General features: G+C 48.8%; 2 protein-coding genes across 2 annotated transcripts; both read left to right on the forward strand.

The window, feature by feature from the left end:
• Window positions 1-3,804: 3,804 nt before the first annotated feature.
• Window positions 3,805-8,792, forward strand: LOC125954615 (sialin). Its single transcript, XM_049685074.1, has 5 exons — window positions 3,805-4,522; window positions 6,870-7,044; window positions 7,134-7,253; window positions 7,359-7,905; window positions 7,984-8,792. Exons 1-5 carry the CDS (start codon window positions 4,494-4,496, stop codon window positions 8,604-8,606), a joined length of 1,494 nt encoding a protein of 497 aa, XP_049541031.1. The 5' UTR covers window positions 3,805-4,493; the 3' UTR covers window positions 8,607-8,792.
• Window positions 8,793-16,686: 7,894 nt separating this feature from the next.
• LOC125954645 (dual specificity protein phosphatase 14) lies at window positions 16,687-21,358 on the forward strand. Its single transcript, XM_049685113.1, has 3 exons — window positions 16,687-17,189; window positions 19,884-20,130; window positions 20,210-21,358. The coding sequence occupies exons 1-3, from the start codon at window positions 16,978-16,980 to the stop codon at window positions 20,537-20,539; spliced, it is 789 nt and encodes a 262-aa protein (XP_049541070.1). The 5' UTR covers window positions 16,687-16,977; the 3' UTR covers window positions 20,540-21,358.
• The last annotated feature ends 1,971 nt before the right edge of the window (window positions 21,359-23,329 follow it).

A 23,329-nucleotide genomic window follows, 5' to 3' on the forward strand; every position in this document is an offset into this window, starting at 1 on the left:
ATTGTATGCCTCTATTTTCAATAATAGGGGACAGAAACGCATCAAATGCTTATCGAAGCGTACGGTGAGTATGCTCTTCATGAAACACAGTGCAAAGAGTGGTTTTAAAAATTTGAAAATGGCGATTTTGATGTGACAAACGAGTATCGCCAGAAACCACCAAAAACGTTAAACGACACCAAATTGCATGCCGTATTGGGCGAAACAGTTATTAGTGAGCTATACAAGCAACACTTAATCGATTTCGGACCGTGAAAGCTGCATAAATCGACCGGAATATCGAAATCGATAATACAGACCGATTTTTTGCGATGAAAATGCTTCGCCACACCGCGGAAAACCGGCCAAGAAGAACACTACAGAAGACCTCAATTGCGAGCATTTATCGCTTGCGACTAACTCATCAGACTTGGCTCTATCGAATCAACATGCATTTGCATCGTTGGGACAGATAGTGGCCCAGCAGCGCTTCCATTCTTACGAAAATTTGAAAAAATTGACCCGTGATTAGTTCGAAATAAGAGATCGACTTCTTGTTTTGGCGAGGTATCTGTAAATTGCCTAAAAGATAGGAAAACTGTATAGCTAACTATTGCAATTTCTGTGAAGAATAAAAGTTTTTCCATTTTCGCAGTGTAAACGTGTTTTTTTTTTTACAAAAAAAAAGCGGTTTCATATGCATACAAATGGTAAACACTATCGGATTTGTTCTAGCAGAGCACTCCATGGGCGACCTGCTGCTTCTGTTGAAACCACAAACAATACAACAACACATAAAAACGTGCGGCCCTACACGCGGCAGGTTTCATTGACGGATTCCCAGTCGGAATTGCGAAAGTAAAGCCACCGGAACCATGTTTGTTTTGTCACCTCAACCGAGCACGTTATCGTGAGAAGTACTTGAGCAAACCTGAGAGCGAGAGAGATCGTAGACGGCGACGGTAAACATTTGACGGCGGAGCGAAAAAAAAGCGAAACCAAACCGGATCGATATCTACCCGCACTCGGTGCTAATAGAGGAGCACGTTCTGGGATCCACGCGGATCGAGACTCGAGACGAACGAGATTAACATACCGCGGTGGCGGTCCACCGGAAACCTGGCGACACTCTTCAGCGGCACCCGTTAAGGGAGGACGGCCCTTTGGACGGCCCGGGGTTGATTATGTCAAGTAGCAACCCCTTCCGAAGCCCCCTTTTATGGTCTTATTGATTAGCTAATCCCAAACTCAAGCGGGCAGCGCATCGAAACCAAAGGACTCTTACGACAACGGACGGTTAGTGGACGGTTTGTGGGAATGGTGAGATGGTTCCGGGAAAGTAGCAGGCTGACAGGCCGGTGCCTGAACACCGCAACGCGTAATCGTCCTCGTCTCACGATCCTGTTATAGGTGCGTCCTGCGTAAGTGATGCAGCAGCTGTCATCACCAACTTGCAGCTTGCATATCACTCACCAGTCAAAGAGAGGATCGAGTCAGTGTGTCCGCTGCGCGCTGGCAGGAGAAATGTCACGACTTGGGGGGAGGGGGTGGAATAGATCGCCGCCTAAGGAGGCGTAACGAGGACGGGAAAACAGGTTCGCATGTGGTGCTCTCGATGGCTCCGATGTTGTTGTTTTTCTTTTACGATTTTTTTTCTCTCCATAGTATCGCTTTTTCCTTTTTTCCGCACTCGCTCGGGGAGTGTAAGTGGAGGCGAAAGAAAGTAAAAGTGTCGCGCGGGTTGAGTAAATTGTATCTGGCATCCAAGAAGAAGAAGAAGAAGTGAAGTGTGGGCAGAGAGTGATAAAAAGCTTATCTTGAAGAGGGACGAGCGAGTCGAGTGCATTGCACTAGTAGGTAATTTATCAACAAAAGTGTAATGATTTTTCATTCAATTTATTTAGTATTGTAATTGAAATTAAAAAACGAATCAATCAAAGAATAGCTAATTGAATCAATCACAATAAGATAGTTAAACAAATATAAAAAAATGTATAAAAGTAAAATAATAAATATCAATGAGAATACAGTTAGTACAGACTATTTGAAATTATAAAAATGAATTTAGAAATTAAAATCGCAGGCGAAGAAGAAGAAAATACATAATTAAATCATGCTAATGAAACAAGATAACGTACACGTAAAACAGTTAACGCAATGTGTGTTGCAGATGATGATATGTTTCTAATCTTTTGCACCTTGCACAGCTGCAAACTGCCAATCAGCCATCAACCGGTTGTTAAAGGCTTGAAAATACAACGTCCACTGAGCAACAGCGAGGCTTTAATCTAATCATCACTTCCACCATGGCTGCAGGTAGCGCCATGCTGCACTAGATGCACTTAACCGCTTATCACCAACTAACGATACATCCAGGCAACCAAGGAGGCCCTGAATTGTGCACAAAAAGTGGAGGAGTTTAAGGCCGTATCACTACGCAGCAACCCATGGCCGGCTGCTGGCTGGCTGGCTGGCTGGCGCGTTGGTAAACAATTTTCCTAGCAACGGAACAGCGCGATGGCAACTACTACGGAACTACTACGGTTCCAGCTCGATTCTAGCAGATGCCTAACGCTTTAACAACAATCATCACCACCAGTGCCATCATCATCATCATCATCATCATCATCATCATCATCATGATCTGCAGTGAATTCCTGCGTTTATCAAAACGCGACTGTCAATACGCGGGGGCTGTTCGTGATGGGTCACAACAATGGGATTGTAAAGATAAGTCCGGCCGGCTGGCTAGCTGGCTGGCGGAGATGCCCTGCTAATAGCCATCACCGTCATCACCGCTAGTACGTGCCGCGACCGTCTGTTGCCTGTTTAATGATGATTTCTTTTGCCTTTATCTCCTCTAAACCCCGAATAAAAAACCACCCGCCTAGACGTGCCAACTCTCGGCCTTTTGCGGGGGGGCAGAGACAATTGAAGATGTAATCACACACCGCCACCACACACACATACACACGCACGCACGCACGCGCGCCCGTATTTGAGGGTCATTGTCAAATGGACATGTGGTTCGTTCGTTCGTTCGTTCGGTCGCAAATGATGCGATCTTACCAACAACCTATGGAGGGATGAATGGAGAAGTCAATGGCGATGCCGATACCGATGGTTTAATCATAACCAGGTAACCAGTTTTGCTCTTATCGAGCATCGATGGCCGTTCAAAACAGAGGAACGAACGGATCGAGCACCAGCCTGGTTGCCATAAACACTAATGAAGTCCGTTGTCCTTCGCCAACGAAATCAATCCGCTAAGCTTGGCGCCAATTAGCATGAAGCTTCATCACACGAAGATGCGCCATCCTGCAACCGCCGGTCAGTTGTTGCTTTCTCGGCATTCTTTAAACGCCCCGAACGCGCCGGCGAAGCATCGAAAATTATGTTTAAGGAATCGGTTTGACCTTCTCGTTTGATGATGATGATGATGATGACGACCACCATAGAGCCAATGTCAGCGCAAACTATATCGCATCACATCTTACGTCCAGGGATTGTACGCTGCGGTGGGGTGGTGCGGCCTCTACCACCCGAGGCCAGCCTCTAGAGAGCAATCATCGCATCGGCGGCCACGAAACTCGATAAGCGGTATGATATGGAGCACTCTCTCTCGCGTATGTGTGTGTGGGTGCACACACATGGGCATACCGGCACACACAGCCACCTGTAGACAGCAGATGAGCGCCACCATTTGATGATAATGACACCTACAATTCGTTAAACCGACCAGCACCATTGTAGACTAGCGCGCTACATGAGCGTAGGTTCAGACCGGCTGAGCAAACCCAGCGCGGCCGCGACTCTCGTCGTCCTCTCGCCAGTTGCTGGATCGTGCTGGACTGGAACGGTTCGCAGGCACGCACGCACGCACGTGTGTTGGTATTGCTTTCGCGTCCAAGCTGCTGCTGCTCTTTCGAACGATTTCGGACAAAACCCGCCAAACCAATCGTACGGCCACGAAGTCCGGTGTGTTGTGTGGCGGTGTGGCACGGAAACCTGACGCCTGACGCTCGGAGAAGTGCCGCAGGAAACTTTCGCAAATCGCCAAAACCGGCCGGCCAGCTGCAGACCAGTGGGACCGCAGCAACGCGCTAGCACCCCAGAAACCAGTTCCTGCGCTGCGCTCGTGTGTGCGCGTCGCTCCATTGCACTCCCGCCATTGTTATTACACGGTAGGACGGACGGTCGGGTCGGGCACAGTGACAGTAGTGGCCGCCGTGTTTCGCGGATCGGCGCACAGTACAGTCGATACCGACCAGTGGTCGACACCGAGTGGTGGGCTGTTGTCTCGTTCGTTTCGGTGTCGTGGTTGATGAGCGATCGGAATCCACAACAGGCTGCCAGACGGACGGATCCTTCGGCCTGGATAAGACGACAGTCGAGGTCCAGAAGCGGAGGTGTATTAGTAGTGACAGCCAGTAGTGGTTCCTGAGCGACGTTCTGTGTGTTCTTATCAGTCGAGCATCACTCGGAAGCGCCATTTTTCCAGTTGGTTGACCAACATGGAAACGAAACCGAGCATTACGGAGGGGTAAGTGTTAATAAAAAGCGGATACCGCTGTCACCGTGGGCGTGAATGTGTTTGAAGCAAGGATTTTGAGTAATCCTGATCCGGAACGGAAAGTGAATAGTATTTGACATGAATTATCCCAGGGAATGGCGGTTGTGGGGGCGCTCTGTCTGCCCTAATCTTGTTTTACGGCGGATCAACTAGACCCAGGCTAGTTGTGAAAGTGAAAGGAATGGAATGTGGACTGCATGAACTGGAACGCATATGAGTAGCGAAGGGCTTGCAGTCGGACCGACTTCCGTGACTTCGATCTAGTCTCCATTCTAGTCAAGTCAAGGTCACCATTGAAAGCCCGCTTATTGAAATCGATTTTCAACGTTTCTTTCGTTTCCATGGCAACCAATGAAGGGTGCTCTTTCTTAAGGTCTTGCTCCTTGGAGATTGGAAACACCTTATCAACACCAAGGAACAGGACATCGGTTGGAATTAAGTTGGTCAAGCACGAGTCAACCGAGACCGGATTACCTTGTCCATTAGAAGAGCAACAGGGTCATCGTGACATTTGCATGTCGTGGGTGGTGGCAGTACTGAATCGTCGATACTAAATTGCATTGAAGGTCGTACATTTTGAGAGAATCGGGTTTTGTCATGGCCACCGTTCCTGCGATGACACGTGCCGAGAGCGACGGGAGAGATACGGGGCTGAAGCGAATGAAGTGCTTAAACGAAATAATGATCGCGATACGAATCCATTCAACCAAATTGATGATGCTTTGCAGCAGCAGCACTGGCACCGGCTGATCGCAATTGTACATGCGTTTTACATCGTTTTGTTCATGGCTCAATCGGCGCCATTCATTGGACGATGGCGCACTGTCAATTGTAGGGATGAAGTGGCGCTGGGCACAACATTGTAAAAAAAAACGTTTAATTGGATTCGATTCCCCGATTAGCACGCGACCGGGACACATGTTTTATGGGACGGGAATGCCGTCTGGTGCGCGTTTTGCATCGCACCATTCGCCGTTGTTTTCATGTTGGATTTGAACGTCAAGTGTTGTCAATCAACTCAAAGCAATCAAAAACACCACTACCGGCTATCATTGTGACAAGTGATTATCACTTTAAAGCTTCTGATAACAGAAGACTCCCCCGTTTATAGGGTCCTGTTTTATGGAAGCACTCGAGTGGCCCGAGATTACTCCTGCATCATCGTGTGTGGTCAATGATAAGTCGGCCAATGAATTGGTGTTTGAATTCCTCCAGAAAACCTGTTACACTCTTCCTGACGCGTGATGGAACTTTCGCTTCGCACATTTCTGTGGCGATGATGTTGGTGTTGGTTACCGCGAGCCGCGAGCCGAAGCAGATGGATCGTTTCCGATCGATACCGGCACCGGATCCTGGCGATGGAGCGGGAATAGTATGCGCGCAGTCCCTTCCCCCCCTCTTGGGGTAATGATTTGCAAATATTGCAGAGCCATTGTTGTCAGTTTAGAGTCCGGCAAGTCAGTATGATTGGAATGTTTGAAAGCTCTTTCGTTTCGTTCGGTCCATCAAACGGGGTTTATGGTAATGGCGTACATTTGCATGAGCGTGATATGGTTGTCTATCTTTAGATTCTGATGGTGTTTGTGATCGGTTTTCGATGGCCATTGTCCACGGTGGATGAGGTTCTGAATTTTTTTAAAATAAAATGTCGTCCACTTTAAAGCTCTACAAAAAGAATAATTAGGTCTTTATTAGGCTACAGTACCTTTCTGTTCGCTTATCTCTGATTTTAAAGTTGTCCATTAAATGTATTTACTTGTAGAAAATGGGGTTTTGCTTATTATTGTTCACTTATCTATACAACTCATTTCATGCGTCTGATTCGTTTCAATGAAACAATCCTTGAGTTCCAGAGCAGTACATTTGTTCTGTTTTGCTCCTATGAATGCTTGATTAGTACTGCATTTGTCCTGTTTTGCTCCTATGCATGCTTTATTTTATGACGCTTATCCCCTCTGTACTCACGTCACAAAGTATCGATCAACATATTTATAAGAGAGTCAAAGGCTTGCTTCCAATCACAATCAACCAGGCGTTAAGCCATACCATAGCACACCATCACCGTGACAATGTCTGTCCGAGACATTCTAAAAAATCGAATCTCAAAACACGTCCAACGTGATTGCCATCCCGCCGAGGTCCCGGGAACGCTCTATTTTTAACAAGTGGCAGAAGTTCCAAGAGACAAACAACAAACGACGATAGCGCGGACAGCACTGCGAAGTTTGTCTTGCAAAGTTTGCGCTTCCATCCTTTCTTCCTCTCTTCCTAAACTCATCTCGGCTTCTCTTTTCCCCACCCCCCTGCGTTTGCCAAGCGATGGCATCGAGGCGCCGCTGTGGATGTTTTGGAAGCGTCGGCGTTACATTGTCGTGTTTATGGCTTTTCTTGGATTCTTCAACGTCTACTCGCTGCGCGTGAACCTGAGCGTGGCCATCGTCGCGATGACGGAGAACAGGACCGTCCAGTACGATAACGGCACGATAGGATACGTAAGTTGGCACGGTCATTGGACACGGCTGGTGCTGTAATCACTTTCATTTACCACTTGTTTGTCTCCGATTTCCCATTTCTCCGGCAGGAGCAATACTTTGATTGGAGCTCGAGCCTGCAGGGTTACGTGCTGAGTTCGTTCTTCTACGGCTACATCTGCACGCCATTTCTCGGTGGTTTCATTTCGAACCGTTTCGGAGGCAATTACGTAAGTTGGACAGACCAGAAGTTGGTATGCCGGTGACCAAGTGAGCTAATTGTTTCGTTCTCCGTTCCGGCTCAACTCCATGGACACATGGATGCATTGGTACAGGTGTTTGGCGTTGGCATTGGAACGACGGCCGTACTGACGCTGCTGACACCGTTGGCGGCAAAGGCGGGCGTAGCGGTCCTGCTGGCCGTCCGTATCGTCGAGGGTATCTTCGAAGGTGTGACCTTCCCGTGCATCCATGCCGTCTGGTCCCGGTGGGCACCACCGATCGAACGTTCCCGGATGGCGTCGATAGCGTTCGCCGGGAACTATGCCGGTACGGTCGTGGCCATGCCGATGAGCGGTGTTCTGGCGAATGCGTGGGGCTGGGAAAGTGTTTTCTATGTGTTCGGTGTGATCGGATGCGTTTGGTTCGTCGCCTGGATGTACTTCGTCAAAACGTCCCCGGAGGTCGATAAGTGGATCGAACCGAGGGAGAAGGAGTACATTCTCGAGTCACTGGGACGTACCGAGGGTGAAACGCAGAAGGTACGGCACCCGTGGAAGGGTATCCTGACGTCGATTCCGGTCTGGGCGCTCGTTGTTTCGCACTTCTCCGAGAACTGGGGCTTCTACACGTTGCTCACGCAGCTGCCAACGTTCCTGAAAGGTAATAGTGCTTAGAGTGATGGTCACCCTCTTGCCTCAGAGTGATATCGATTCTTTATTTCGTTCCGTACCATTCCAGATGCCATGCACTTTGAGCTGGAAAAGACGGGCTTCATCTCGGCCGTACCGTACCTGGTGATGGGTATCCTTCTGTTTGTGTCCGGTATTCTCGCGGATTGGTGTCAGGAGAAGGGTTTCCTGACGACAACGCAGGTCCGGCGGTACTTTAACTGTGGTGCTTTCCTGGCCCAAACCGTCTTCATGATTGTCGGAGCGTTTATCCTGGAACCGGGACCAACCATTACCTGTATTACGATCGCCGTTGGTTTGGGTGCGTTCGCGTGGTCCGGATTCGCCGTCAATCATCTGGATTTGTCGCCCAAGAGTGCGGGTGTACTGATGGGCATCTCGAACACTTTCGCCACCATTCCGGGTATCGTGAGTCCCATCATTACGGGTTACATTACGTCGAACAAGGAGGAGAACGAGTGGAAGACCGTATTCTACATTGCGGCCGGTATCTATCTGGTCGGTTGTGTGGTGTACTGGTTCTTTGCTTCTGGGGAGCTGCAACCCTGGTCGATTGAAGCTCAGGAGCGACGGGAGCTCGAGAAGCAAACGGCGGCCGAGAACAAGCAGCAATTGCCGGGCATCGAGCAGTTGGCGTACTGGAACAAAGTCAACGTTGAGGATGAGATGTAAGGTGGTTTCTGATCGGTGCCGTGTCTATGCATTAGCTACCTGTGTCTGTGTGCGTGTATGTGTGATCTTAGAGATCATCTTATTGTTTGTGATTGAAGTGTAAGCTAGCTTAGTTTAGATTTAGCAAAGTGTTTTATTTTGAGTACATTTTGTTACGAATAAAATGCATGTTATTTACCTTCTCCATTCCGCAAGTTCACAGGAAGGCATGGTATTTGAACCGAATGGAAAGAAATTGAACTATTAAACTGGGGAAATTTTGTGACCTGCACTGCCTCAGTTTCCAGGTTGAAACTCAGAGATAGAAAGATACCGGCAGTTATTTTTGCCTGAAAGTAGACATCAGTAATCGCGGTAGCAGTGTATAAATTTTGGCGCTATTCAACTCACTTGGCTCGGAGCGTGAATCGCATTTTTCTCACTATTGAACGTTGAGGGGGGCTTAGGCTGAGCTGAAAAAGGCTCATTTTTGAAGATTTTTTGTGAAAAAACCATTCCAATTAATTTTTATACTGATATTCCATGTTAAACTACATTTTTTCAATTGTATTTGGTTGGATTTCGTAAAGGATTTGTTAAAATCTACGTTGATGGCATCCAATTCAGAAGGGCGAGTCTTCAAAAGGTACTTTATTGGGTAACAAAATAGCTTTGTTGAGCAAATGTTGTGTGTTTATTTGTAGATTGTTGATCACGTGCCGATAGAAAGAGCAATACGTTTGGAAAAAATATGTCGCAAAATTGTCGTTCAGCTTCCCGCAGAATTGCACTCAGGAGCATGATTCATTTTACAACAGGAAAGTCTTTTCACATACTGAACAGGACATACTGAAAAGAAGTCAGTATGTATGTATAAATATGTGAATATGTATGAAGAACGTACTTCTTCAAAATCAATTTCCAAATAGCGAATTTAGAAGGTGGCCAAAAATTATTGGGATAGAATTTGTCGCTAGAAATGATTTTCCTGTTGAAAATAAGCATACCTGGAGGTTACTGCTGCCATAAACAAGTTCTGTATGCGTTATTCTACCGAATAAACATAATGCTCATTTATCACAACATTAGAAAAACAAACCAGCTTTCCTGCTACCAAACCCCGGAATCAGCATCCGAGCACAAAACGATGAAGACACTTGTTTGCGCCGCGAGTGATCGCCCACGATCATCAACAGCGAAGCGACGACGACGCAAACGGTTACGCAATCGTTCGCAAATATTACGCCTTCGGCCGACCTACACTAATCAAAAGGAGAAAGCATGAATAAAACGCGTGCAACGGATTCGATCATCGGTGCTAGAAGTGGTAGCTTGCGGGCGGGCGGGCGGGCGGCAGTGCGGATCCCCCGCCTCCTCCCCCTCTTGCGGGGCCCGTTGTAAACAAACAATGGCTCATCCTTTTTCGCGTGCCGTGCACCACGTCTCTTCGACGCTCGACGAACGCTCTATGACGACAGAAAGGGAGCGAGCGTGTAGCGAGCGTGGCCGTGTAGTGGATTTGAAAACATCTGTTTCGGCCGTCGGTTTGGTCAGTTCTATTTGATCAAACCGGTACCACCGGTGGCCGGGCGAACTGTGGATGGCGAGGAGCGTCCGAAAACCTGACTCACGGACAGCGCGAACGTTTGGCCGGTCACTTGCCCGCTGCACAGTGACGATATATAAACCTCCCGGGCCCCAAAATCCGGGGGCACGTATCGGGCGTGAAACTGCTTCACGTCGCAGAACCGGCCAGACCGGCGACCCCAACCATCTGTATGGATGGTGGTGGATGTCGATTTAGAGCGAGTAAAAGTCAATCAGTGAATGAGTTACAGTTGTGCGTAGTGTAGCCAAGAATAGGCAATTGACTCAGCACCGTGCCGCTTTGCTGCTAATTTTACGCCTTTTCAACCATTCCATCAGATTTCCTATCAGTATCTAGAGCATGTCTTTCAGCATATTGACAGCGAGGCGTCCGACATACACTAGACCACTCAGCGAATGTAGCAGCCGGAATTTCGGAATGTATCGGAATGGGCTAGAACATCGGCATCTCGCACGCACGAAAAGGGGTTAACTAGTTTTTCTTTTCGCGTGTGTGTTAATTACGCAAAATAAAACAATTAACTCACCGGGTGTGCAGAAAGACCGAACCACGCAAGTGCGTGTTGTCTAGAGTGTGCGGTTTCGTCGTGGAATGATTAAAAATATTATGCGAAGTGGCGGCGAACGAACGAACGAACAACAAACAAGTCACCCCTTCTGGCGCGGATGCTGCGACGCTATCAAAGCCCTGCCGGGGGTTGAAAAATTAGGTGAAAGCATTTGCGATTGCTTCCTGCTTCGCGGAACGATGTCAAGGATGCGTGAAAGCACCGCGCAGAAAAAGGCGCGCGCTCACCCCGCTGTGCGAGGGTTTTTGACGCACTGTTGGCCTCGGCGAGCGACGATTTATGAGCATTTAATGCGTCAAGAAGCGCCACTGGGGGACACCAATTGAACATGACGTTTTATAGATGGTTCTAGGTAAGGTCTCGTGGCCATTCCTTTCCAACAAATGTGTTGTCTGTGCAAATTCCAAGCCGATGTCCTTGCAAGCGGTGCTTCAATCAGAACACATACATACATCGCGAGCTCAATGATTCACCGATTGATGGCGCGGTTCACGTTTCAACGACGCAAACCGGGGGATTTATTGGGACGAAATATGATTTCCTCCCGTTTTACGGCCCCCCAACAGATCGTTAAACCGTTTCATAATTCGCCTTCACGACCCGTTTGAGTTTAATGTTGCTGCTGCTGCTCGATGAAATCAACACCAACGGAATTTTGGTCGCTCGCTGACGAGCGGTAGTCCGGATCGTAAACAGAACGCGCTATAAGTAAAAAACGAAGAAAAACGGTTCCCCATTACCATGGTCTCCGTCGTCGTCGTCATCCTCTTGGAGCAAAATAGCAAAATAGCGAAAAGTGTCCGACCAGGCGTCGTAAACACAGTAGTGTGCGGCGCTACGGAACGGCGAACACAATTCGTCTTTCATTTCGAGCTAGATTAATTGATGTTTCCAGCGTCTCGGTGTGCCCGACCGGGGGCCGGCGCTTGTTGTTGTCGACACGCTGTCAACACTCCCGGGCCATGGGAGGAACGCCAAGGATTTGCACGGGATAGTAAGGTGCGGTAGACAACATTCCGCAAGTGGACCGCGTAATTTATGAGCAAATCTAGCGCCATCCTGCGGCGCGACCGCCCTCGACCACGCAGATTGCGAAAGTTCTTTGGCCTGGCCTCGAACGGTAATCGGATTGGCCGGGGTAAACAAACGAAAAACGGTCGCGCGCGCCGGTCGCGGTCACCTTAAGCGTCTTATTTATGGATTCCCGGCACACACACACTCGACTCGATCGGAATCGCAGCAAGCCTGGAGACCGTGGGCCGTGGCAACTGAAGTGACCTGAAACCGGCGAGGAAAAAAAAATGTTTCAAGATGGCACCCTACTGCTACTGCTGCTGATGGTGCTGGTGGTGGCCGGAAATAAACAAATAAACGCGAGATAAATGGCTAATCCGTCGGGTTCATTCATGAAAAACCTCACAGCAACGACGACGATGGAGACGCATGGTTTTTTTTTCTTCAACTTCAAGCTGAATCATTACTTACGACATTATATACACGTGACACCAACCAAGTTACATCCTTTTCCCATCCCCTTCCACCACTGATGACGGCGTTTTACTATTAATGGTCGGCACTTTTCCTGAGGCCGATGATCTCCATGTTGGTGTTTGACCGCATTCCGTACATTCCTCAGCATCCTACCGGCTACCTACGGAAAAGTCAGCATCACCATCCGGCACCTTCATCGGAGGCTGGCATGCGACGCAATAGGTTAGCCACCGTTATTTATGATCCGCTCTCTCTCTCTCTCTCTCTCTCTCTCTCTCTCTCTCTCTCTCTTTCTACCATCCTCTACCGATGGTGGCGTAGCACCGGGGACAACATTCTCGCTCACCGCTAGTAGAAACAGCAGCAGTACGAATTAATAAAAATATTTTCAAAAAGGTGAACCCCGCCTCGTCTCGCCCGTTTGTGGTGGTGTGGGCCGGATCGACGATTCCAAACCGTCGAGGGCAGTCACAGATATGTTGCAGATTTCCTCGTTCTCGTGCACCGTGCGTCCCGGTCTGGCGTCTAGGGATATCTATTTCTGGGTGCGGTCGACGTGCGTCCGTGCGTCCGTGCATCCATGGCCATGGTGGTATGGTGGCGCACGAGTCGCATTAAAATTCCATCGGCCATACCCCGTAAAGTGTGCCCGATTATGAAGTGCGATCAAGGAACCGAGCGGCGGATAATGTGCACCAAATGTTGCAAAAATTGTTGCGCGAAGCAGCTCCATCGAAGCAATCCTTCTTTCATCATCCGATTGGTCGTAACATCCGTTCGGTAAGGTCCGGTCCGTACCGTTCCGTTCCGTTAAGCGTGCCAATGAACCAATGGCGCTGTACGATCACATGTCACACCGATGGGGAACAGTGCTTCGAACACGCGTGGAGAGGGGGCATATTCTTAGACGGCCAGAGGCGTTTGAAAGATTTGAGCACTCAGCCGTCAATCAAAACAAACGTGGCGCAAACACTCCACCCGATCGGTGTTGATGATCCTGGGAGGGGAGGGGCAGAGGTGATCACTCCAAAGAACCGCCACCACCGGTCTTATGTAAAAGCATGAGCATTCAGTAAAACAATTCATCGTGCGGCAGACAACCGACACACACTAATTATAGGCGAGAACAGGGATTTTTTTGGACCTCCAAAGAGGTCCTGATCGCCTGTTGCCTTATTCCATTGTTCGCCGCCAAACGCCAAGCGCGCCTAAATGTATCTTGCCCTCCGGTGCACCTCTCGCCCTCCCACAGCCGGTTATGATGTTATTTTCGTACAGCGGATGTCGATCTTTTTTTGTGTTTTCGGCGAGGGTGGGGGTGGTGCGACGGTAGCTTTTTTTAAACAAACAATCGCCAGGAACGGGGTGTACGCGTCCGCGGAAAACGGCGCCGCGAAACCGCATCGGACAACTCTTCCGATCTGGTTAGATCAAGGTTAGATAATAAATAAATGAAGTGGCCCCAGCTGGGTGGGGTGTGAGGCGGAGGGTTGTTGCTTTCGTCAGGGTTGATTTGTCAACGTCAATCGGGATGACAGAGCGCCAGAGAAAGAGTAAGAGTGAGAGTGAGAGAAAGCGGTTGGTCTGAGTCAGAGGAAGTGCGCAACGGTTAACGAGGAAGACAACAGAGAAAGAATGACGCAACATGTGTTTGTGATAAGAAGGGGTTTCAGCCGAGTTGTAGCACCACAACCACAGAGTGATACCACGAGTGATAAGCAAGGGCGAGGTGGAGAATTCTGAGAATTATGTCCTGGTTTTTGATAGGTGGATTTAAAAGTATTTCTGTTTCGGGCTTTTCGTCTTTTGGTTCACCGGACACGTGGCATGTCGGCGTATAAATAGTTCTCACCTCCCATCTATTCCCATCACTACACCGAGTGGCCACCTATTGCCCTTTGCTTCTTAGTAGGAGTGGAGATGTTTGTGAAACGAAATATGATATCAGTCATATTGGTTTGCGTTATGTTTTTTTTCTCTCTATCTCGCTATTCGAGCGATGCGCCCTCTCGCCAAAAATGCAAAAAAAAGGCAGATGACGGACATACTTGGCCGTTCATTGACTCGCTGCGAAACTGCGGTGCGGTTGTTATCGTTGGCGCGATTCACAATAATAATAACGAAGAAAAACACACTCGAAATGCAACCAACGTCAGTAAAAACAGAAGCGAACCATCCCAATCCACAAAAACCCGCGCTTTAAAAAATGAAATTGAAATCTGTTTATGAACGGCCCCTCTCTCTCTGCTTCTACCCCGCAAAGACAGCTGGCAGCGCCCGCCGCCACAGCGTGAATATTTAATTGGTCGAGATGGGGGATTGGGGGAAAAATGATGAGGAAATAAACGCAGAAGCAATCCGATCCCGTCCGATGCGCGTTGCGTTCTGCGATTGCATTCCTGCTGCTGCTACTGCTGCTGCTACAGCAGCACATGGCCCACACCTTTTCGGCTATCGCTTAAAATTTACGGTGACCGCGTCCTGGTGCTGGCCCGCAAATGGACCATTCTTGTTCGATCAGATTACATGCCACGCTGTTTTGAAGTTGTAAATTTTATCGCAAAATCTCGTAATGGCGAGCCGGCAGCCGTCGCTGTTGATTATTACTGGCTGAAAAACAGAGAGAGAGAGAGCGAACGAGGTGTCCTGACAGGTCGATAATCGACTTTCGCTTTTGCCGAGCCGAGCGCGTACCGCAGCTGCCATAACTCATTTTCGTTTACGGGATGAAATTAGAAAAGTGCATCATCGTACGGCGGTTGAATCTGGTCCTTCTCTCCCTCAAAAAAAAAAAAGGACCACTTGCCAGACGGAAAAATGCAGCTCGTTGTTGTTGTGGTGTTCGGGCGGCAAAGTCCGCGCTTTTGCGTCGTGAGTGAAACCAGGACGCCGGAGAAACAGTGAACAGATTGGTGATTTTTGTTTGTTGAACAGCCATTTGTCAGCCGATGGCAGAGAGCCATCCGGTACACCGAGAGCTCGAATAAATGGCCGAAATGTACTTGCTTTCGATGGTCATTGTTATGATCTCTTGCCTATTAATGGCCATTGTTACGGTCTTTCAAAGAAATTAATATCCTTTTACCTTTCGTTAATGATTTTCACGATCATAAACGAACAAGCGATTGAAAAGCCAAAACGGATAACCAAATTGTGAGGTCTCGGGTGGCCTCGAAGGGCTTCTACTCCTTCTACTTCTCTCCACCACCGCGTGAGTGGCTGTTGCATTTTTAACCTCAATTTCTGACGTCGGCCGATGATCGAACGCCACCGATTGTATCAATCGATCGAACGAGAAAACCGTTCTCCACCCCCTTTTCGGCCCCATTTGTTGCCTCGATCATATCCCACACCCAAGATAGACGGCGGTAGTGGTAGCGGCTCGAGAGGGACACCGGGCAGTAAAGGTGCATTCCGATGCGATGCGATGCCGCCCGCCGCCAGCCAGCCAGCCAGCCAGCAGCGCGTGAGTGTGTGAGCCGATGCCAAAAATAGTGAAACGATGAGGCGGAGGTTCCCACCCCACCACGCATTAGTGTTTGTTTAGTGAAACGGCAGAACAGCAGGAGGAGGGGAAGGAGAAGGAGGAGAGGGTATCGTTGAAGCGTGCGAGAAGCGTGAAGCAATTTCAGGAATCCCTTTTGCATGATTTCCGAGCGCGGGAGTCGGATTAATGGTGGTTTCGCTCCCTCTCTATGAGTTGCCCTTTAGTCTAGCTTGGGGTTTTGATGCTCGGGATTTAATAATCTGTTGAAATCCATTTCCTGAAAACATTCAAAAACAAGACAGAAGGCTATTGCTCGCTTTGATGCAATAATACCAACAATTATTTTAAGTTAATTATTAGTCGATCATCTGCATTGTTGTAAAATATTTATAAAACGCTGTCACAAAGTTAGTTTGTTACCCAAAAAAAAGCATCTCTAAAATCGCAAAGGAACTATCCCAACACATCAACATGTGTATCCCTGTCGTAGTAGACGCGTTCGATGCTTTCAAAAGCGCATCAACAGCTTGAGAGTGAGCGAGACCTCACAGAGTGTGTGCAAAGGACGACTACTAGTCACTCGGCGCTCGCTTTCCATCCCGTTTCTTTTCATCGCATTCCATCACCACGTCACTGACAACAAACCGGGTGCGTGAAAGAGCGCGAAGATGTAGCCTCCGCTATCTCCTACCTCCGATCTAGTAGACCGAGGATTTCGTTCCTTTTCATTCGCTCGTTAGGAAAACGGACCACGGTCTCTAGAGCAGCTCGTGCTCCGTTCTCTGTCTAGCGAGGAATGTCCCGGTTGCCCAGTATATTGCTACCTCTCTGCGTATGTGTGTGAGTGTGAGTAACTCGTGGAAACTCTTGAACTGTGCGGCATCTCGGTGGCGCGCCGATTTTCATTTCTCAGCTCGTTCGCTCGCTCGCTAGTGCTTGCCCACCATTCGCGACGTAAAGACGCTCGAGAAGGAAGTGTCCTCTTCGCAAACGCCGTGCCGCGCCACCGAAAAAACCGAGACGAGTTTTCGAGAGTTTTCCATCACATCTGCGTGCGTGTGTGTTTGTGGTGAATGTTTAGCAGCTACAAGCTTGGAAGTGACTTTTTGAATCGAATCCAGTGAGAAGAACAATTTGTGACCGCGTTTTACGACTTGCAAGCGAAACCGAAGGAATAAAAGACAGACCGAGAGAGAGAGAGAAAGAGAGAGAGAATCGTTGAACACTTGTGCAAACCATGAAGGAGACAAACGTGAATCACACCGTGGACGCCGAGCGGCTATCACCGATGGCGCTCCTTTCCGGGCAGCATCCAGAACCGGCCCCAACCGGTATCGAGGGTGACCGGGCGACCGGCAAGGTGGAAGGCAACCAGATCCAGGCGCTCCTGGAACGTCACGAAAATGGTCCATCAATCCTGCCGAATGGCATCGGCCGTCCGATGCGATCGTAAGTTTCCGCTTCCTACTCCGTGCAGGGGAGAGGGAAGAGGTTTCGTCGCGCACTGCGCATGAGTCTCGACCCCACGCTTCGCTTTTCGGTCAAGACCGAAGCGTTGGTACGTGACGGTCAATCCTAAGGGTGGATGGCTGGGGTAGGGGCCATTGTCCTTCCCAGTCAGGACATTGGCCAAAGGTGGACAAGTTCAGCGAGCGAGCGAGCGCCATTCTTGACCTTCGGCACACGGCATCATCTCGCGTGAAGGTGGTGGACGTGATGGTTTATGATGGTTGCGGTGGTTGCGGTTTGTAAATCATAAATCTCGGAATGTGTCATGCTATAGTTAGAATGCTCTCCTCCTCGCAAAGTTCAGTGCCGGTTTCCGGTGCCGGTCTAGTGGGCTGTGATGTCACCGTTCAGCGGCGCTGCCTACTGGGAAAACAGCGAAACGCGTCTCGCGAGTGACGCTTCGATGATGCCGCCATCGCGTGGTTCTGTGCCTGGCACACACACACTCACCGGGGGGGCCAGACGCAGATCAGAGGATTCTCGATGGTGTCCCCGGGGAAGGGAGACATTACAGGAAGTCACTTCTTGTTTCCCGCTTTTGTCGCTCCCAAAAAAAAAAAGAAACGAAACCGAAATGGCGGTTCTGCAGACGTAAGACGATGCATTCGTGCAGGAAGTAGCCACGATAGGGCGCACACACACACACACACACGCCTGGTGTTGGTGGTATGTCTCGCGCCGTGCCACCGAAAAAGGGGCGAATGGTGAGAAAAAGAAATTCAAGGTAAAAGTCAAATTGTCGTCGGTCGTGGACGGTAAAAATAAATTCAAACCGATCGGTGGCGACAGAGACGGAGACGGAGACGAAGACGACTGTTGTAGAGGGGTGGAACGGTATGCCACGCCACGCCACGGGCATTCCACATGCGGGAGGGGGGATTGGTGGGCGCGTTCCCAGAGGCCTGCGTCGACAACCATTAGCGATCGTTTGAGATTTATGTAACAGGAATTTATGGTTTATTTGCTGCTGCTCCTGTGGCTAGAGCAGACAGAAAGCAGAGAGCGTCTCGTCGTCGTCGTCGTCGTCCTCGCTATAGAAAAGGTTATTAGGAGGTTTCTTTACTTCCTGTCGTCTAGAACTCAATTTTATTAATTCGAAACATCCTACAACAAATAGCAGAATCGACTTTCATTCGTTGTGCTCGAGGACCAAGGCTCGCAAAGTGCCCTTCGAGACCTAATCGCCACTCACGAATCGCCAATTCAATGTATCTCGGCTCGCAGGTTGCACTATTAAGTCGCAAAAACATTCCTGGCATCCCTGGGTCCGGGTCTTGGGCGTTTGCATCGGTTGGCAGCTGTCTCTCGATGCCCGGCAGGTTCGGCATCCGACACCAAGAAATCGCTGATTTATTGGCCATGATTACAAGTTTGCCTTTTTGGCAACCAACACCTTCTCTCGCTTCTGCTTCTTCTTCTATTTCTTGGCACCGGTGGCCATAGAACAAAGGGAAGGAACCGCTCGGTTGATGTCACTAACGAGCGCACATCTTAGCCGAGAGTGTCGAGCGACGCCAAACAGCAAACAGCTGACCAACACCAACAACGATCCTGCGCTGACTCATTTGCATGCGCTTCAAGACGCTAGTGCACTTTGTGGTGCAACGTATGCAACGTAAGGAGGTGGTGGAAATTGAAAAATCACCCCCTCCCCCCCCCTGGGAGGTGGAAAAAACATCAAGAAAATGGTTTGAAACGCGCGAGGATCACCATTTTTCACGCCCGCGTCTCTAATGTCTAATGTCAGTTTCCGCACGTACAGCGAGGACCACGCGCGACCAAGGCGCTGCTCACGTCCCCTTCACGTCCTTCCAGCTCGCTCGTCGCAATCGTGGGGAGTCATGTGAGCGATTTTTCACTTCGGGAAGAGTTGGTAAAGGCGTTCGCGTGCGCCTGTCGTGTCACGCTTCGTATTTGGCATTTCTAGCATTTGAAGTACCTCTTCCACCACCACCACCGGTCGGTACACCATCGGGAGAGTCGCTTCAGCTGGCGTGCAAAATGTGGTGCGCGCCTTTTGGCAGAAAGACCTTGCGACCATACGGTGCTTGCTGCTGCTGCGCCGCTCGTTTGAAGACCGTTCAAACGCTCCGTTTGTTACTCATCGACCCCAAAATTCCATTCTACCGCACCACCTCGCTCTGCACCCCTCTCGTGTGCCAGTACTGAGGGCGGTAAAGAAAGGGATGATGGGTGTGTGTGTGTGTGTGTGCGCTAGCGACCGATCACCCAGATGTGATTTATTTTTAAGTCATAAACAAAGAGTAAACAACTTTCAGTGCAAAAGAGAGAGAGCGAGAGAGGCCTTTTTAAGGGGGTGGTGGAATGTATCCATTAATAGGAGGAGGAGAGGGCCATTTGGACGCGCCACTCGCACACACAGTTCCAGTGGGTGGTGGTGGCGACCAAATCACGCAGTCGCTGATGTTGATGCTGGTCAGGGGATAAAGTCGACCTTCCGACAAATTTGAAGTGAAGGATAAGCAGGTCACCGCGGTGCTAGCTGGCTGGTGGACTGTGGTCATTAACCGAGGGCACCCAAGAGATGATTATAAATATCTTCTGCAATCTGCGAGATCCAGCTCGACATTACTAACGCCAGGCGCATTCATTCGCTTTCTGTATCGCCAACAGATTTTCCCCGATCAGTGGCGTATCGCGGTTGCTGAAGAACCTCTACCTGTGCGGTGGGAGTGCCGCGTCGGTCGGGATGATGCAGCAGCTCGGTGTGACGTTCGTGATCAACGTGACGATGCCGACAGAGCTCACCGATACGCCACTTCCGGCGTGGGACACGCGCTACCTGCGGTTACCGGTGAAGGATAATCGTGAGGCGAACCTGGAGCGTTACTTCCACGAGGTGGCGGACTTGATCGAAGAGGTAACGTGTCCACTCAATCCCTTTGACCTGAACCAGAACTATGAACAAACTTCTTAACGAATTCTTCTCCGGAACACAGGAGTCCAATGCAAACGGAGTGACGCTGGTGCACTGTGTGGCCGGCATTAGCCGCTCGGCCACGCTCTGCCTAGCCTACCTGATGAAGCACCACCGGATGAGCCTGAAGGATGCGTACAACCACATCAAGGATAAGCGTCCCCAGGTGCGACCGAACGTCTCTTTCGTCAAGCAGCTGATGGACTTTGAGCAGCAACTGTACGGCAGCCGCTCGGTGGCGATGGTCTACTGTCATGCGCTCGACCAGGAGCTGCCCGACATCTATGAGCCCGAGTTCCGCACGATGGAGCTGCTGTACCAGAAGTTTCGGCGAAACATTGCACGCCGTTAGCCGGTAGTGTCTGGTTCCGGGACGCTTGGCAGAGCATTGACTTAAACTACATGAATTCCACTTATTCCCTTTTTACTCTCGTAGCACCTAGGCTTTGGTAAGGTTTTTGTTTAAAGGAACGTGAAAATGGTCGCGGGAGAAAAAAAGGTGCTGCCATCCGCAGAATTGACTCACGTTTTGGGTGGGTTTGCGCGGTGAGGGGATGGTAGCGAACGGGGAACGGCGGTGCGTTCCGATAATCTGATCTATATGATAGTATTCTACTTATCGCGGAAAACCTAAACTTTGCTCTCCATTTTTGTCGCTACGATGAAGATAAAGCCTCTCTGTAGCCTGCTTGTAATGTTACCCGAAATAACGCTCGCATGATACCAAAGCAACTCGTTGGTGTCGATCGGAACTTCTCGGTCCTCGGATATGGATCGAAGTAACCTTCGCTCTCTCTCTCTCAAAGACAGACAGACAGACAGGCAGACGGAGAGTCCCACTGATTCGATGATTGCCACGTTAAAATTGCTGTGATTGGAATGTAACTGATAAGCCACGGAGCGTGGAGCGTGGATTTTAAGGAGCCCCTTTAGCATCCGTAGCTCACACTCGAGAGAATGTGTTGCTATACTTATATTTAAGGGTTCGCGGAATGGGAGAAGCTGAACAGCTGGACAAGCGAGACAGCTGGTAGGTTTAGTATGATAGGTTTTTTTTTTTTGTATCCGAGTAATACCACCATTAACCACATAAGCTTACGCGCGTTTACGCGATAGACAGTGTGTAGGAAGTACACTTCTTAGAAATATAAATCTTATTCACTAACTGGTACACGGAACGTGTTTGGAGAATGTATTCCAGTATTTGTAGAAAGAAAACCTCTTGGATGAAGGGCAAAACTCTGGATCAGGCCTCGTCAGCTGAAGAACAAAGGATCTTGTAGTGATTTAGTTCTTTTCAAAAATATTAACAATCTGAGCGGGGAGCAAGTGTCCCGAGTGACAACGATTGATGAACCCCCACCCCCTTTTTCCACGAAAAACTGCTGCTTCGAAACGGAATTCGAATCTGCTCTTTAAAGCTTCACGAGTTCGTTGCGTAGATGGCGCTCGGGTACGGCTAGTAGTTCAATATTTTGCCGAAGATGGCGCTGGTATCGTTAGAAAAATCTGCTCGAGATTTTGGACCATTCGAGCAGCTGACATTCTGCAGGAGGAAACGTGAGGTTTGGCGATTAATTTTTGTTTGATTTAACAGTTTTTAGCTCGATATCTTCATATTTTGTTCGACAAACTCCCCAAAAATCCTAAAAAAGGCCCAGGAACAGCGGAAAAGAATACTAAACCCTTTCTCCATACTTTTGCCATCCGATACTTTGACCAGAGAAACCGCGCGTTATTGAGCCGAATACGGCAAGGCCCGTCCTTGCTTTCAACGACAGATTTTCGTATACAAAGAGTCCCAAAGTCAGACGGAGATCGACTGGTTCTAAAGGACCTCCTCACGCCTTAGACCAAGACGAACATATCCCGCTGGACACCGCTCTGAGGACCTTCCGCCGCCGCCTGGTCATCCCCGGAGGACCGCTGGCCCGTAGCCTGGACCATCTCGCTGCCAGTACTGCAATCCAGACTTATACCTATTGGGTGCAGACCACAATACAACTAGGGTTTTTGATCGAAACCTTATAAACGGAAACATCAAATTAAGAGAGTTTAGAGCCAGTTTTGCAATATAAAATAGAACAATTTCTTTACAAAACGTTTGACTTTAATTTATGTGGAAGTTTTTATACTTAAAGTTATTTCTATTGGAGAAAATTATCGATTACCAGAATATTTTAATAAAAAGCATGGCAATCAAATGAAAATAAATAAGTTAGGGGGTATCCCTGAATAGCGAAAAACATATTACAGGGATATACGACTATCGGACAAAACTATGAACAAAGCACTAGTGAAGCTGGTGAACGCTAGTGATAACAATTTAGAAAACAATCTATTAAGAAATTGATTACCTATTTAAAGATGGTTGTCTATTTGAGATAATATTTGTGAACTTTTTCTGGGATGTATTAAGGGATTTCTAAATCCTAGAAAAGAATTCTTCGGGGAATTCTTCTCGTGGTAGCACCTACTTCGCAGGATTGGCTATGTTGTATAATCATGTTCGTGCAAGTGCCACAGTTGAAATCCTGCAGAATACCCCACGACTGCTTCCATCGAAGTGTCGGGATTGCTGATCACCGATCTTATCTGCTTTAATCACACTCCGTTACATTGCGATTTGACATAACAGCTAGATAATACCAATGCTTGGTCTAAGTACTTGATAGCGTTTGTAGTGTAGCGCATCCCTAGGCGAAGCAACACTTTCTCTGCTAAACACAGCGTACCGTTATCAAAGATGGCACAACCAAGAGCTAAACGTTGTTTAACATCGAGATTTTACAAACCGATACGCTTCCCACACAACCCACTCAACCTTAGGGCTTAGGGAAGGCGTTAAGTTTCCGAATGTTTTACATAAATTAAGATGCCCGGTCGAAAATATTGAGGTCTCCGCGGGCACTGTTGCTGCTGCTCAGTCTTCAGATAAATATATATATTTTTTCCCCGTTATCATCGTTCGCCGATGCCGATGCGCGAACAAAGGAAAAGAATGTCATCCTCTTACGCAGCAGAACGTAGAAAGCAAAACGACGAATATTGCTGCTGCTGCTGCCAACGCAGCCAAGATGCGCGAAGACCAGATTTCGACGGCAACGACGATGGTCAACCACCGTCCGAAGTGTCCGAAGCT

The sequence above is a fragment of the Anopheles darlingi genome, chromosome 3 (assembly GCF_943734745.1).
Source record: "Anopheles darlingi chromosome 3, idAnoDarlMG_H_01, whole genome shotgun sequence".
NCBI classification, from domain to species: domain Eukaryota; kingdom Metazoa; phylum Arthropoda; class Insecta; order Diptera; family Culicidae; genus Anopheles; species Anopheles darlingi.